Consider the following 16,530-nt stretch of genomic DNA (forward strand, 5'->3'; position numbering starts at 1 on the left):
ACTTTCGAAATCTGAAATCATAATTTTTAAATATTAAAGGACTGAAATTTTCATGGGGAGAATCCATAATTAAGAGTCATAATGGTGTCAGTTCTCATAAAGGCAGTTTATAGTATATGATATAATAATTTTTTTTAAAGGATAGGGGTGATAAATTAAAATTAAAAAATATATAATTCAATACTTTAGTACTTGAGAAGCCTTTCTACTACTTATTCAAAGTTGTTTTAAAATCCCTATCACAGGTATAATTAGTTAATGACACCTTAGGGTATTTCACTGTGTATATCCATTCATGCAGGTAGACTAGCTGCTAGCTCCAAGGCAATCACACCTGTACAAAATTAGCCCCTTCCTCACCTGGAATAAAAATACCACCCGGTAAAAATTCTCTGCTTTTAAATGACCATTTCTTTATTTCTTTTTTTTTTTTTTCTCAATCATATTAAGCCAATTTGGAATATTATTTTTGTTGTTGTTGTTGAAATATTTAAGATAACTTTCTTATCTGCATTATATCAAGTTACATTTATATCCACATATATTACTTGCACTTACAAAAAGAAGACTACTGTTAAAATGTAAAATTTTACATACATGTATATCTTGTTGCAGTGATGTTTATCATGTTTATTAGTCAAATTTAGTTGTCTAAAATATATAATATATTACCTTTACAATATTAAAATATGTAGGAGTTGATGCCTCAGATTTAATTACACCGGGAAAACAAAGACAATCTGCGCATAATGGTATAGGAAAAATCAGAGGCATAAAGAAAAACCTTTGTAGAGGAGTTGACTCCTCAATTTTTTAAAACCTTAAGTACGACTTGGTTTGTGTACGAGTTGACTGTAAATCATCTGAGATCTCAACTGCACTTGGCAATCGTAGTAAAATAATACATCATTTGATGAATTGTCGCAACAGAGATGCAAGAACTCGGAAAGAAAAATTTGGTGATTTGATCAGATTTTAGTCAATAATTGATTTAAAGACTAAATTTTAAGGATTAATTCACGTACATTTAAATCAATTTAGTCTCATTCATATTCATTTCTTTGAGATATTGGTTTAACATGCTTGAATTAGTCCATTATCATCTCAACACAAAGTGAAGCAACTAACAAGTGAGTATATAAATCAGTAAATGGTCAAAATTATATCAACAGGTACAGATAGTATAGCTGTATATGAGTCTTGGGTAAATTCACCTTTCAACAGACACCAACCAGGCGTAAATAAAAAGAAACACATTTTATTATCAGAAAGAAGTGTTAGGAAGGAGCATGTTACATGTGAACAAATAATGAAATATGACTGTATCAAACACAATAACAGAAGTACAAATCTGTGACTTTGACACATTTTTAATTGAAAGACATGTAAAAAGTACTGTCAGAATTATGAAGTTCATATCTTGGATTCATTAATCATGTTAATTAATTATGTTAGCAGCTGTCATTATAATCATAATCATTCAGAGAAGTTAAAGAAATATATTGTAACATAGATAACCTGCGTAGACCTAGATATTCATATAATAGATATAACAAATATCATTTCAATGTGTACAAACACTGCAAAGAAAATGAATGGCAACTGATGGTGGACAGACAAATCATCAGTAGCAAGACAATATGCCTTATTGGGGGGTAAATAACAAAAAATGATAATGAAAAAAAATATATTTTGAGAATACTACATGTATACTGCATGTTACATTCTTCGGCGCTAGAAATAAAACACCACTCTTAACGGTGCTTAAGTTTACTTATTGTGGTTAATTTCAGATTTGTTATATATTTAATAGGTTGGTGGGATAATTTCTCCCATCACATACCAAAAATATGGGATAAATCCTATATTGACATCAATTAGTGGGATATTTTGTCCTGTGGGAGAAATAATCCCATTTTTGCAACAACCGTGGGATTTTTTTCCCATGTGGGAGAAATTATCCCACAGTACTTTTTCTCCCATGGGATTTTGGTGGGATTTTTGGTGGGATGAAAAATCCCGCCATTCTCCCATGGGATTTTAGGTTTTGACAGAGGTTTATGAGAAAACTACTACAATGTGGAAGTTGAGATTGACATGATGAGGTCAGAATAAAAAATCCCACCAAAATATAGAAAAAAATCTAATGTAGGTCTTTTCGAAAGGGTACCTAAAAGTCCAGACTTTGTCGTGTCCGGACTTAAATGTCGCAGTGTTTATAGTTTTTTAAGGTAAAAATACAACATCAAAAGTTAGGACATTATTATTGAATCACCCTGTAGATAAAGTGGGTGGTTTGTGTCCCAAGCAACGTGGAAAATGGTCTCTTAATAATATGTGATGATTCATGCATAATCATAGTATTGTTGCACACATGAACAATTAAAACTTAAAGGACCTAATATATAAAACTGACAACGACGATTCAGGTAAAAGGAAGTTTGTTTGATTTTTAACGTAATGTTTTATGAAATATTATTTTTGAAAAATTTAGATATGATTAAACTAAATAAATTCCCAGATATAAAATGAAGTGAAAGTACATTGTGTTCTTAAGGGATATAATGCATGTATTTATTTATACGTTATTGTTTAAACGTTACTGGATATTCGATATATTTATTTGAAAATGATAAAAGTAGCTAATAGAGTAAACGATCTTTTATTGAGTATAAAAAATCCAGAAGAGGAAAATTTGATGACTAGGTTCTATTTTAAGATTGTGCTTGTGTGGAATACCTTGCATGCTGATAATTTTATACATCTGCTATGCAAAAACAAATAAAGTTTTCCTCTCTATGTTTAGCTTTTGATTTTGTTTTGTTTTGGTTTTTTTAGTTATTAACCATGTTCTACATCAAATGGTGTCTAGGTATGGTTCTTTTAATTATGCATCCTTATCTTTCAAAGGTTAGACTCATTGAAAAAAAAAAAACAAAACCAAAATGAAATAAATATGTTTTAACTTGTTTAAAATATACAAGAGAGAAAAATAACAAATGTTAACCATGTTTGTGTCTGACAAGATTTTTTTTTTTATCTGTTTAGTATAAACTAACCTCAGTCAATAAAACGTGTAAATGGGTAAAAAAACTGCTGCATTAAAAACCAATGACTTCGTGCATGTGCAGCTTTTATCGCTTTATTGGAAGAAAGATAACTCGAATTGTATCATAGTCAAAAATGGCAATCCCTAGTTAATCAATTAACTTTTTACGTTTAACATAAGGGGTTTTTTTTATGATGATAAATACAGATCAACATGGGAAAATAGAGCATCTACACATTTTAATAAATAATACCAAAAGCATACTTTTTCCATTCTTTCCTTTTTTTCACTTCTGAATTGAATTTAAATGTCAATGCATGGCAGAGGTATCGAATCAATCATCTTTTAAGACCATTTAGTGACAATTCAGAAGACTAAATGGTGTTATTTTATCTTATTGTTCTCATTTGAAAAATACATATACATAGTTTCAATATAAAACTGATTTAGTTGGATATTTTTACATTTTCAAACAACTATTCACATTAAGCTATTGCAGCCCAGGGGACCGGGCTGCTCTATACATATTCAATCCGACTACAAGTTTTCAAAATATTCGCAAATATCGTCTCATCAATAAGACGCATGCCTTTTCACACATATCAAAGCGTTTTGATGATCAAAACTCAGTTTCACTGTTTACTTTATATATATCCCGGGCGACAATTGATGGTTATATCAATGTTTTCTTGTTATTTACTGTGAAAAGCGTTTTTTCTACTATCTTAAGACGGTCGATCTCATATTCACTTATTCTTTTTTTATAATCTAGGGTAATGCAAGTCACAGCCTTTCATCTTGTAATGCGACTCATATACAAGTCGTCGAGAGTTGTCCAGAATCCCAAAGAGCATGGGAAGAACAAGCCAAGCTGAAGAATTGTAGCTCGCTAACCCAACCATGTAGAACACCAGACAAGCTCCAGTACCACTGTTTGGTTAACACGTTTTTGAATGCAACCATTTCGATTTGCGCGACTCCGACTTTCATAAACGGTAGATCATTTTTTTAAGATGATACCTAATAAAACTAAAAAAATAAGCATGTACGTGGGCTGTTCAATAAATAATGTCCTCGGTGCTCAGAAAGAAGCAAAAGACGCTTTTCAATGATTTATTCCTCATGATTTTACTAATTATTCTCTTTTAAATAAAGTGCATGTCCGTAACATTTTTTATCCAATTTCTGATTGTTTGTAGAACTAATTTTTTGGTATGACCCTTAGTGTACTGGAAAATGGCAGATCCAATGATTTCCCGAACTTGTTTCTTCCTTCTGAAAGGTGTTTTTTCCAAGTTGGAAATAGAAACAAGTCAAAAGGTCAAAGATCTGCCGAATGTTGTTAATGTGAAAAAATATCAACTTTCTGTTTATCCCGAAAACCCCATAACTCTTCAGGGCATGCGGGTTTGGACGCTGTCTTGAAGAAATTCAATTTTATGGATTCCTGATTCTGGGTCCATCCTCTAATAAACCTTCTGATTTTTTGGCCAAAAAAGTGCTTTCTAGACTCCTCCAGAAATTAAACTGTCTCTCCGAATACGATTTTGAACAACAATACCACTAATTTTTAAGAAAATTACATATAAATCTGTCTTTGTGCTCTTGCATACATGTGCACTTGTCAGACATTCGCGTTTTTATCAAGTACATCTTATGGTAAATTTTATTTTTAGGGTTTTAAACAATAGATTCATGTTTTAATATCTGTTTGAATATAAAACAAACGTGGATAACTACAATTACTGATATTTTAAAATAATTTTTAGGACTTTCGTAAACACTGTTATTTTCACTCATTTTTCAAAATGTAGGGTGACCTCTGAGTACTAAGCTTTTTTACCGTCAAACGTTTCTTAAATACAGTGTAAACTACCCCCGATGTGATGTCTATCAAATTTGCTATGTGTCTTAATGTCAATCATACATCATCAAATATTATTTGTTGAAATTTGACGAACAGTACATAAGTTGTTATAATTTTTTTTGGCAAGGAGGGTACCAATTTTTTATGCCCATTCTATAATTTTTTATCATTGAAATTCACCTGCTCTTTTGTCTATAAAACAGGCATTGGTTGCTGTAAATGTCACATATTTCAGTAAATATTTCTTTGGGATTTTTAACAAGTTTTACGGCAGCTATAAGAAAGCTTTTATTTTCACTCTAGTTTACTGATTCTTTACTATTCATTTATAATGCAGTGTCTCGAAAAGTCCTTGTTTCCCAGCTTCTCATGATGAAACTATTTTATGAAAAGTGGTCACATAAACTGTTATAAATTTATGAAAGATTCAATAATGAGAGAAAGTCAATTTTAGTGTCATCTGATATCTGTAATGTATGTCATATATTTCAGGACATTATTTATTGAACAGCCCTCGTACTAGGTTTGAATTTGCCTTAAACCTTTGATTGATTTTTAAACTTTGCATACACTTCTTTAGACTTTAATTAATTTAATTTATTTTTTAATTGACAAACTGTTTCTATTTAGATTTTCAAATAATTTATCCTATGCATATGATTCATATCTCTTTATATCAAACAATATTTATTGTTAATGAAAATTCAGAACTATAGAAATGATATTATGGAACAGGTCAAAATAAGGTATTTTTCAAATTATATACATTATGATATATAAAGTGATATATTTTTGTAAAATATAAAAATATTTTATCATTCGTGTGAAATGTAAAAAAAAAGATATATTAAATGAGAAGCGCGTCACATTATTCCTTCGACATTACAAAGTTGTCAGTGACCCTTGTTATTTAGCATGTTAATTCTATAATTAAGTGACACGAGTTCTATTTTTTTATCCGCATATAAACAAAAAATATTTTATATAGTAATATGCTGATCTGATATTCCTTAACTTTAAAATGAAGTGTAAAAGATATAACATTGTTAGCAAGTTATGTAAGAGCTCTCGTAGATTGTTTCAATTAATGGGATAAAAAACATGACATATTTACACTGCATATATGTAGACTTTTAAGCAATATTTACAATTCAAATACGGTTGAAAATTTCATTTAAAGTAGATAGCATGTTAATATTGAGCATACAAATAAATAATTTATATGGATGAAAAAATAATAACCTTTTCAGGATATCGGTGTGCAGAATACAATTTAAGAGGAGAAAGCATTCAGCCCAACTATGACACAAATTGTAGTTTGTACAACCCACCATGTCCATTCCGTTACGATTCAAGGGATGCATTTCTTTGTACGTATATTCCATGTTTCTAATTTTTTTGACACTCTTTGAAATTAAGATTTACCTCAAAAACTTTCACAATATGATGGGTTTTGTGAAATATTCTAAAGATTCATTTACATTTTGTTCCTAAGATCAGGGATGTTACAAACTGATTCAAAGGGACAATAGCACGTTGAGTGAAATATTGTCTTTTGTATCGACAACTGAGTCAAACAAAGAAATGACCAGGTTAGAATTTGCATTTACTATTACTGTCACTGCTTCCGCTTCATCGACCAGTCTCAAAAGCCTGTAGATATTATATGTTATTTAATTATTATTATTATTATTTTTTTTTTTTTTGAAATTTAAATTTTTAAATTTCAGATACATCTGAAAACAGGATGATTTTATAATATTACTTAATGCAATTATAACATAGTTGCTACAATTTTTATTATTATATATATTTCAGAACGTTTGCTGAAACATTCTGGCCAATATTATCATTTGTGCTTGCCTTGACTGTTTTGACAGTTGTTTGTTTTGTTTTCCAAAAATTCCGGAGAATTGACTATAACGGCAAGTATTTGATTAATTTATAAAATATTTTTCTATGCCATCTCGATTTTTTTATCCAGAAAATCAAACTGAAGAGTTTTAAAAAAGTATAATTATCTGTGTATTACTACTTTTCTTCGATTCAAGCTGTCCAACCTCCGCCATTTGAAGAAGTTCATATAGCCCATTGAATCACATCAAGGTACATTTTAGATAGACATTTACAGGCTATTGACCTGTACTTATATATTATATTCCTTTCAATACAAATATAACTACTGACATGAATGTCTATGCACAATACTTTCAATATTTTTTTAAAAGTCAGATAACCAACACAATAAATAATTTTGTCCCTGATAAATTTACTTTAATTGTCAATGCATTGTATTTATTTTCACATATTTTAGGTTGAAGATAGCAAACAATCGAAAATACAGGTACTAATCGATTAAATTGTGGTAAAAACTCTAAATAAATATTTTTCTTCACATTTGATACATGAAGGTGAACATGTATAAACTTTATTTTTTTTTTAGAATACATTTGATCAAATCTTTAATCACGTACTGTACTATTGTAAAATTATAACAAATAAATATTTAATACATGTCAGTGTGGCCTTATGTTTGTAAACCCTTGCTATACTATAACCCTTCGGTAATAATTAAAATAATAAAAATTCAAACTTTACTTTTAATATCCTTTAGAAAAACCGCATAAAAATTAAGAAGAATTATTTCACAATGACTTTATTTCATTCTGAGCTACATGCTGTATTAGCTGTCATATTAAAAAGTTTATCTTGATCTGAATATTCTATATTTTTTTTATACAAATGAATTCTTTATTTTTAGATGTGTTCACTTTTTCATTGAGAGTCTAAAATCAGGGAGAATAAAAGGGTAGTTAATGACAAACCATCGTGTGAATTTTGAAAGATGCGTCCCTATGCATAACTGTTCTTAATTGTTTTACATATCTAATCGCTATACTATTTTTTACATTTGTTTTGTCATATTTTCAGTGCTCACTTTGTTGTTTTTGAATTAATGTACTTTTTCAAATTGCACTGTTAATTGTTAGAATATATTGTGCTTGTATTGTAGATATTGTCATTTTTTAATCGGATCATTTGTATGGCAAATTGCAGATAAAAGAACTATATTGAATGTTGGGATTGATGTTAGACGTTTCATATTTTTAATATGATTTTTTTGCATTATGTTACTAAATGGCATGTCAATACTTCCATTTGCTCAATTGAACAAAACAAGATCTTTGAAAACCATTCTTATTCGTTGATCTCAGATTCAGCATATCTTTTCCTCAAAGAAGGTTTTCATCAATTTACTTCTTATTGTGTCATTTACATGTCAAAATTTATGACTTTGTAACAAACTGAATCTTATGAATATTGAGAATTCCATGAAATAATGTTAATCCACTTTTCTTATTTCACATGAAAATATTTTTATCTATCTTAGACACTAGTTTATGAAAAAAGATATTAATATTGTATGAAAAAAGACGATATTAAATTGAATGTTTATATCAATGTGTATATCAATTTTTATTTTCAATAGTTTACATTAGTTGTGTTAGCATGTGGCGATATCGAGGTCAATCCGGGGCCTACCATTGAAAATGTCCTTGACATTTTATACCTCAATATACGAAGTATTAGACATAAAATCGATCATTAAAACTCTTTTGTTCATGATTTTGACATTTTATGTTTTACAGAAACCCATCTGGACCATACTATACACAATAGTACTTACACTTAGATGGGTTTTGTAATATTTTGAGAAAAGATAGAACTGTTTTCGGGGTGTGTCATGATTTATTTATCTGAAAAAAAACACGTGCTACATGTATTAGGCGACATGAATTCGAACCAGCTGACGTTGAATGCATATGGATTGAAATTGATAATCATACCTTTAACTATTTCTTATGCTGTGTATATCGTCCCCCAAACTCTGATGGCGGTTTTTGGACCAAACTTTTATGGAGTATTGATTAAGTTGGTGAAAAATCCAGTAAGATAGTATTAGTTGGTGACATTAATGTTGACCTCTTTACAGTTTCACAAACACATATCATCCGTGAAATAATCGCAACACACAGTTTAGTTAACAATATCCATGAACCTACAAGAACTACAAACACGTTGAGCACGCTGCTTGACCCAATTTTTTCTTCTGTTGATATTCAAGTATGCGAATCGGGCACATTAGTAATGGAACCATCAATTAGTTATCATAGAGCTACTTTTATCTCACTTTTCTCTAATATATTCTACAATCGCTCTTTCAAAAGAAAAGTGTGGGCCTATAAAAATGCGGACATTGGTAAATTAAATACTTTGATAGAAAACTGTAATTGGGATAAAATCATCAATGAAGCTGATACCGTAGACTTGGCCACTGAAAATTTCACATCTGAATTTCTCACTTGTGTTCGCGAATGCGTATCGGAACAAACAATAACAATCCGTCCTCGTGACAAACCATGGTTCGATTATTATTACGGAAAACTATTAGAACTAGAGACCGTCTTCATAAAAAAAAGCAAATAAAACTAAAAGAGAATCTGATCGGTCTGAATATAGAAAGGTACGGAATGCAGTTAACAATATGAAGAAACATGCTATGGCTAATTATTATGACAATATTGAAACATATTAAGAGGACTAAAGTAAAAATAATAATAAACTTTATTGGAAATTGATGAAGGGTTCTTTCAACATTAAACTCTCTAACGAGATACCACCTATTGAAATATATAATAATAAAGGTAGTAAAAAGTTGGCTTACTCTAACATAGACAAAATTGAAGCCTTAAATTCTTATTTTTTATCTATTTCTACTATTGATGATTCAAACGAAACACAACCAAACATGTACAGTCTATGTAGTAGCACATTTTGTAAAATATCAATTGAAGAGCACTCGATAGTTTCACAAGCAATCGTACGCTTCTTTCAATGCAGGATAGTACAGATGCTAAAAAAACAGACCAGTCTATACAGGTGACAAATGTTTACACTAATTAGTAAAACGGGTATATTTAGGAGCAAGGGATTAAAAAAAAATATGGCGATGATATAGCTATTACATTCCTGTTTACCTTTACATAAATTTCACTATTTACATCTAAAATTACCTCAATAAACATTTCAGTCAAATAGCATATTTTTTTTTATATTTTAAACATTTAAATTTTTATCCGATGTTTTATTTATCTGTTTTTAAATTTTGATTTTATTACATTTGACGACATTACTGGACATGGATATACAAAAAATACTTTGGTAATGTATACTTAACTTTCGAAAAAAAATCATAATGGATTATATTTTAATGATAGAATGGTCCAAACAATTTCATATAAATGAGTTTGACTTTTTATTGCTGAATTATTTATGTTCATAACAAATAAGTGTGATTAATAAGCAACCAAATGCATTGGCATCGTAAGTCTTGTTCTTCTGAGTAAGAAAGATGAATGGACTATCACTTAATAAACCGTTAGATACTCGTCTTGCTGTCGATCATTCTGTAAAATGTTTTCAGTGGAGTCTAGATCTTGAATTGATATTTGTTTCAAATTTGTATCAAATTCATCTTTATAATCTGATGAAGTGTCAGCAGTATTGATTATGCTTTCGTCAACACGATGACTCGTTGTAGAAAGCATGAATGGCACCCCTTCATTTATAGACTCGTATTCCCTTAACTCTTCAGACAGATGTCGTGTTTCTTCTGAAATCAGATATTGGTTGTCCGTTCGATTTGTTTGTTTGCTTTTATTTTGAATTTCAAGAGAATACGTGGTCTTTTTTTGTCATAGATCATTGAAATATTTGCAGTTCCTTCTATTATTTTTTGAATATTTTGCTCGTTCTTCAAACTTCCAAAACAACGTTTCATCATGGTTGATCCGTAATGATTTTTCAAAATGTTTAGTGTACGTATGTATAAAATAAAATTAGTAATTAGAAAAATTAAAAGTAGAACTATTCCAACACAGACAATTGAAAGTATAACTTTGAATGTATCATGGGAAAACATATGTCCAATTGTACCAGCCGACTCGTCGTAAGCATTTCTTTTATGTGTCTCAATTTCAAGGGTTATTCCCTGCGACAGCTGTCGGTCAGTTTCAGTTGTACTTTGATTATCTTGCAAACAAAAGCAAAATACATTTATTAATATAATTCCAGAATGAAAAAGAAGCAATTTTTAACCAAATGGTGAACAAGCTGTAACATGCAAAGCAATTCAGTAAGGTTTTATTGAGGATATACAGTCCGATCTTGAAATAAAATGGAATATATTTTTCTCTGTTTTATCATTGATTTTTTTTAAGAAAATATAAAAGGGGGTATTCGTGTTTTTTTTAGATTTTCAAAAAAAAAAAAAAAAAAAAAAAAACATTTCATGAATAAACGGGAATGAACTCACCAAAGCAACCAAATGTGTTGTTACAGAATTGTACTGCACACTGGCATTTTGCGCTGCAGTTTTCTCCGTAATAGGGATACAGGCATGGTTGACTACAGTTGAGACCGAAATAACCATCCGTGCATTCTATTATTGATTAAACACAATTATTGTTATTTAATGTCGATTTAATTAATAAATTACATTCACTTAAAAGAGTTCCTTAAAAGAATGACTAACTTTATAAAAATACATTGTTTTCTTAATATAATTATCGTTGATCTCATTTCTGGTTATGTGTTCATTAGAATATTTTTTTAAACGATCGTATGAACATTCTTTCCAGATATACAACGTTGTTCAAAAAACATCCACGTGCATGCAGGTACACATGGAATTCTCAGTTGAAAAAGTATATACTTCTGCAAGCTCTAAGTGATGCATCCCATGTAAATCCAGCACAGCATCCGTTCTTACTAGATAAAAAATGAAATAGAATACATAAATTGCACTATGAAAAATAAGAATTCTAATGCAAAGGAAAAGACTTCACGGTATTTATAGGAGGGGTTTAATTGGCGGATCATTACAATTTCCGATATACGCGTACTTCCTCCAAATATTGATATATGCTGGCACAATCAATCGGGCATGTCTCATAATGTATAAATTCATTTACAATACTATATGCGTTGAAAGCCACTGTTCATGACATTGTAAAGTTAAAATCAAAACGAGTTTAAGTTCTTACTCATCTCTAGGAAATCGCATCATATTTTAGTATATGATGTACAAAAGTCATTCATTGAAAAACAATATTATTACGTTGTCGGATGTCAACTAAATCCCGATGGCGCCAGGTGATCTTATAATGTCGTTTTTACTCCATAATATTTGACAAATAATGAACGCATCAAGCTAAAATTTTCAAAAATTCTTTAAGGTCAGACGACACGTTCCCCCAAAATATATAATTTATCATTGAAGTCTAGGTACTTAAACAAGTTTCCTCACAAAAAATTAGGGTACCTTACCAGGCATTTGGACAAGATACCACGGGGTCATATTTCTTATAAAACCCTTGTCGGTAATCTTCTGAATGGCCTATATCACAATTTTTAGTTTAATTATATTTAAAAACATTTTGAAAACGATATAGAAATCAGGAGATAATGACATTTTGAATGTTTTTTGATATAATATCCAGAGATACAAAACATAAATTTGAGGAACGTGTCGTCTGAGCTTAATATCTTTTTGGTTTTACGTTCCTAAATAAAAATGATGGGACAGACTACATAGTACTGAAATTTGAACCTCAGTTCACATTTTGAAAACCATTCATATGTGTAAAATCACAGATAGGCAATCTTCTTCTCATTATTTCCCGAAGAAAAAATTCTACAAGGATTGAAAAAATTCGGGAAAATAAACATGTCCAACTGCTGACCCTCTATATCTAGTGACTTCCATTGTAAGCTTTGGATTGAAATTAGTGCTGTTTTCAAATCAGTCATCATTTTAAGTTCTATACCAAAACTACAATTTTACATGCGCTCGCATCAAATCGTGGGTCGGATTTGGACATTACCCTATCTTGTCCTTTAAAAATATATTATTATTGCCGTATTTATCTAGATAATCAACATTTGATAAATCAGATAAAATCAGTTAATTTTCTATTATACAACAGGGAAATGGCATTGCCTGTTATTTATAAATAAAATGTTATTTATAGATTTTCAAAATCTATTTGAAACTTCCCTGCTGTGAAATTGAACACTTAGGTTTCATTTTCTGTTTTAACATGTAGGCATTTTTTTTATCGTAAGGATACACATAAAAATGGAATAAAACAGGAAATATGTCTCTCGTCAATTGATTCGTTACTTGACAACAGTTGTTAGGAATTAATTATGAGAAATAAAATGAAAACAATTTGTATAAATATTTTTTCTTTATAATATCAGACATATCAATTAAATCCCTTATAAACTAGTGAAAAGAAAATAAAGACTTTATCATTACCACAAAAAATTCATTTTCCATAAGAAAATAAAACAAGTAAAAATACACTTTGTAGAATATGCATAATTTGTGTAAATTTATTATTTATTAACAATTAGCTGTTCTTCAATTGTGCATTAAAATGTAAATTTAAAAAAGTGTATCTTATACATTAAAAAAGTCGCCCTTCAAGTCAATTCAATGAAAAATCAGCATCATTATTCTAGACAAGAAAAAAATGATTACATGTATACATGAAATCTTCTAGATTGACTTTGATTATTTATATATATATATATATATATATATATATATATATATATATATATATATATATATATATATATATATATATATATATATATATATATATATATATATATATATATATATATATATATATATATTTACCCATCACATGACTGTGCCGACACTTTCTGCGGAGATTGTGATATATCAATGAATCCAGGATTAGACATGATGAGGAATAAAATTCTAACATTCGCCATTTTTTGTATATGATGTTGTCATTTCCGGCGTGATTATACCAGATTTGCTTGTTTAAAAGTATTTCCATATTTGATAATCAAAATATAAGAATCCTTATTGAATAGAGCAACATTGAATATATAATTAAAAGAAATCGTGAAATGTTGATTAAAAATATAATATAGATAACTTTTTATTTTAATTTGTCAACTAAATGTAGTTTATAAATAACCCAGACTTATTGCAGCCCGGAGGAAGGTGCTGCTCTATACATATAAATTTAACTGTTGGTGTATGGATAAAGGGCTGGGAGTAGTTATTCAGAATTCAGGTTTTCTAAACATTAAAAAGTTTGTTTATCAGAATGTTCTTTCCTTAATAAATTACGACATATATATATACATAATTTGTTTTCTTCCTTGAAGTGAATCTTTAAAAATATATTATGGTTTTTTTTTTCATCTCTAATATATAAAGTTACTCATCGTTTACTATCGAAAAAACGACAGGTCTCTACTTAGAACATCGAATTTTACTTCTCGCATAAAAAGAACGTACTCTGCACAGTTCGTGTTTCATATTTTAAATTGAAAATTAAATACATATTTGAATATTGGGGATGGATGTTTCTTACTTCAATTTATATTTAATTCAGTCAACATTTACTCGAGGAATTGAATATTATAATGGTATCGTTTTTGCTTGATATTTATCCGATTATAATTTTTTCAAAATATTAGCGACAATCGTCTCCATCAATTAGACGCATACCTTTTCACAAATTTCGAAGCAGTTTGATCATCGAGATTCATTTCTATTGTTTACTTTATTTCTTCCCCAGGCGATAATTGATGGTTACTTCAATATTTTTTTTTGTTTATTTACATGTACCAGTAATTTGAAAGGGAATTACATGCATACTCTATACAAAAATAGAATGCAATGTAAATTTTCTAGGAAATATTTTTTTTCTCAATTTCTCAATTTCTAAAAATATAATTATGTTAACAAACAAATGAATCTATGAAGTAGTTACTGTAACAAATTACCAAAGAATCAATAAATCAATTTCTGAATTCATAAATAAAAATAGCTATTATATTGTGAAATAAACCAATAGTTTTATTTTTGTTTATATACATTTTACGTTCAGTAAGCCAAATCACCTTTTTTGGAGGTTTAAAATGGCACATTGAATTATAACATTGACAATAGCCGCGTTAACGACATGAATATCTATGAATTTTACGTAATGTTTGTAATAGTAAGACACATTTTATCTAAAAGAAAAAATAATTAAAGCAGGGTTGACTATAAAAATTAAATATCAACATCAAAATATTTGTGTTTTTTAATCAATATAGTTTTATTCATTTTAGGGATGATTTGAAATTCTTTGATAGCATGCATAAAAAACGGCCAAAAAACTTAAAGAGCAAATCACCATGATTAACAAATTAGCAATCACTGGTAATTGAGAAACATTGTAGATAGGCTGTCATGCAAAGTTCATTCTTTAAAAGAAATAAAATACTACATGTATGACATAAAGAACCGATATAGCAACCACACTCTGAATGAGTCAAACCTATATGAGAGTTATCATTCTTTACATTAAAAATACTAGGACGGAAACCCTAAAAGTTTCGTAAACGCTTGAGACAGTTCAAGCTGAGTCATGAAAACTATTCATTTGATACATGTAATTATACATGTTATACGAGGGTTGTCCCAAAAAGTTGTAGACAGGGAAAACAGTTTTGTTTCTCTTTGCTTTATTAAATTTCTTTCCTTGTCATAGCAAAGAGTAACATTTTATGATCATGTACTTCAAGTTTCGTGATGATATCACAACTTTTAAGAAAATTATGAAAAAATAAAGAAAGAATATAAGTGTACACCGGCGCACGAAAGCTAGCGTAAATTACGTCTCTTATAACGTCATGATCTATTTGACTGCTTCAATCGCGGGTAATAACATTTAATAATTTTTTTAAGTTATAGACCACTCTTGATTAAGGGACATATTTAAATTCACTACTGTCCGTTTGTTTTTTATTCTTGTTTTTTTTAAGCAGATTTCAATTTCAGTCGAAATTAGGTCGAAAGATGCTCTTACATTGTAGGCAGCAGAGAATACAAATTGTTTGACGTTCGCGGTCCAGATTGTCCCCAATTGTTTGTGTTTATCAAACAGTACTCTACTTCTTACATGCCGTAATTAACTATTTTCGGTACAAAAGAAAAACTCATTTAATATCGTGCAATTTAATTTTTTTTTTATCAAAATCTCGTGTGTAATGTCACTTTTTTACTCTTTTTCCCGTCTCTGATGTATATTAACCATATCCAATATAATTTATCACATCTCCGTGCGCCGACAACGCGTTTGATGACGTCATTTTCATCATACTCAATTTCAACGATACTATGAAAATCATGACACCAAGCGTCTGTTTCTAAAGATATTTATATGAAATTTTGACATAATATTAAGATTTTTATTCTGGTTTCAGTGATTAAAAATTTGAGTTCAATGTATTACAAAGTACTAAAGAAATTAAAGCAAATGTAGAAGTTATATGCGTAAATTATTCCGAATTTTGTCCGTGCGCCGACAGGCCTTATCGGCCTTCATATAAATCGTCCTAATATTATTAATATGAAGGATATGCATTTCAAAATTCACAATTTTAAAGAACATTGACTGTATTGTGTCTATGCAAAATTTGGTAAGTATTGGTTGCATGTTTAAACAGTTAT

The 16,530-nt window shown here is 29.4% G+C and overlaps 2 protein-coding genes across 4 annotated transcripts; one reads left to right on the forward strand and one right to left on the reverse strand.

The window, feature by feature from the left end:
• Window positions 1–2,308: 2,308 nt before the first annotated feature.
• Window positions 2,309–8,153, forward strand: LOC134268867 (uncharacterized). Of its 3 annotated transcripts, none has more exons than XR_009992450.1 (7): window positions 2,309–2,429; window positions 2,839–2,910; window positions 3,822–4,044; window positions 6,167–6,286; window positions 6,412–6,508; window positions 6,735–7,022; window positions 7,678–8,153. XR_009992450.1 is itself a non-coding variant. In XM_062751111.1 (6 exons), the coding sequence occupies exons 2-6, from the start codon at window positions 2,848–2,850 to the stop codon at window positions 6,862–6,864; spliced, it is 633 nt and encodes a 210-aa protein (XP_062607095.1). In that variant the 5' UTR covers window positions 2,309–2,429; window positions 2,839–2,847; the 3' UTR covers window positions 6,865–7,039. The 3 variants fall into 3 exon arrangements, 1 of the variants encoding a protein (XP_062607095.1); XR_009992451.1 differs by lacking the exon at window positions 7,678–8,153 and adding an exon at window positions 7,231–7,258; XM_062751111.1 differs by lacking the exon at window positions 7,678–8,153 and having other exon boundaries at window positions 6,735–7,039.
• Window positions 8,154–10,354: 2,201 nt separating this feature from the next.
• Window positions 10,355–13,787, reverse strand: LOC134268869 (uncharacterized). Its single transcript, XM_062751112.1, has 4 exons — window positions 13,690–13,787; window positions 11,692–11,747; window positions 11,293–11,418; window positions 10,355–11,009 (listed from the first exon to the last, which is right to left on the reverse strand). Exons 1-4 carry the CDS (start codon window positions 13,785–13,787, stop codon window positions 10,597–10,599), a joined length of 693 nt encoding a protein of 230 aa, XP_062607096.1. The 3' UTR covers window positions 10,355–10,596.
• Between the last annotated feature and the right edge of the window lie 2,743 nt (window positions 13,788–16,530).

Source organism: Saccostrea cucullata, unplaced genomic scaffold (genome assembly GCF_032062105.1).
Source record: "Saccostrea cucullata isolate Sc308-1 unplaced genomic scaffold, CSIRO_AGI_Scuc_v1 ctg845, whole genome shotgun sequence".
Classification (NCBI taxonomy): Eukaryota; Metazoa; Mollusca; class Bivalvia; order Ostreida; family Ostreidae; genus Saccostrea; species Saccostrea cuccullata.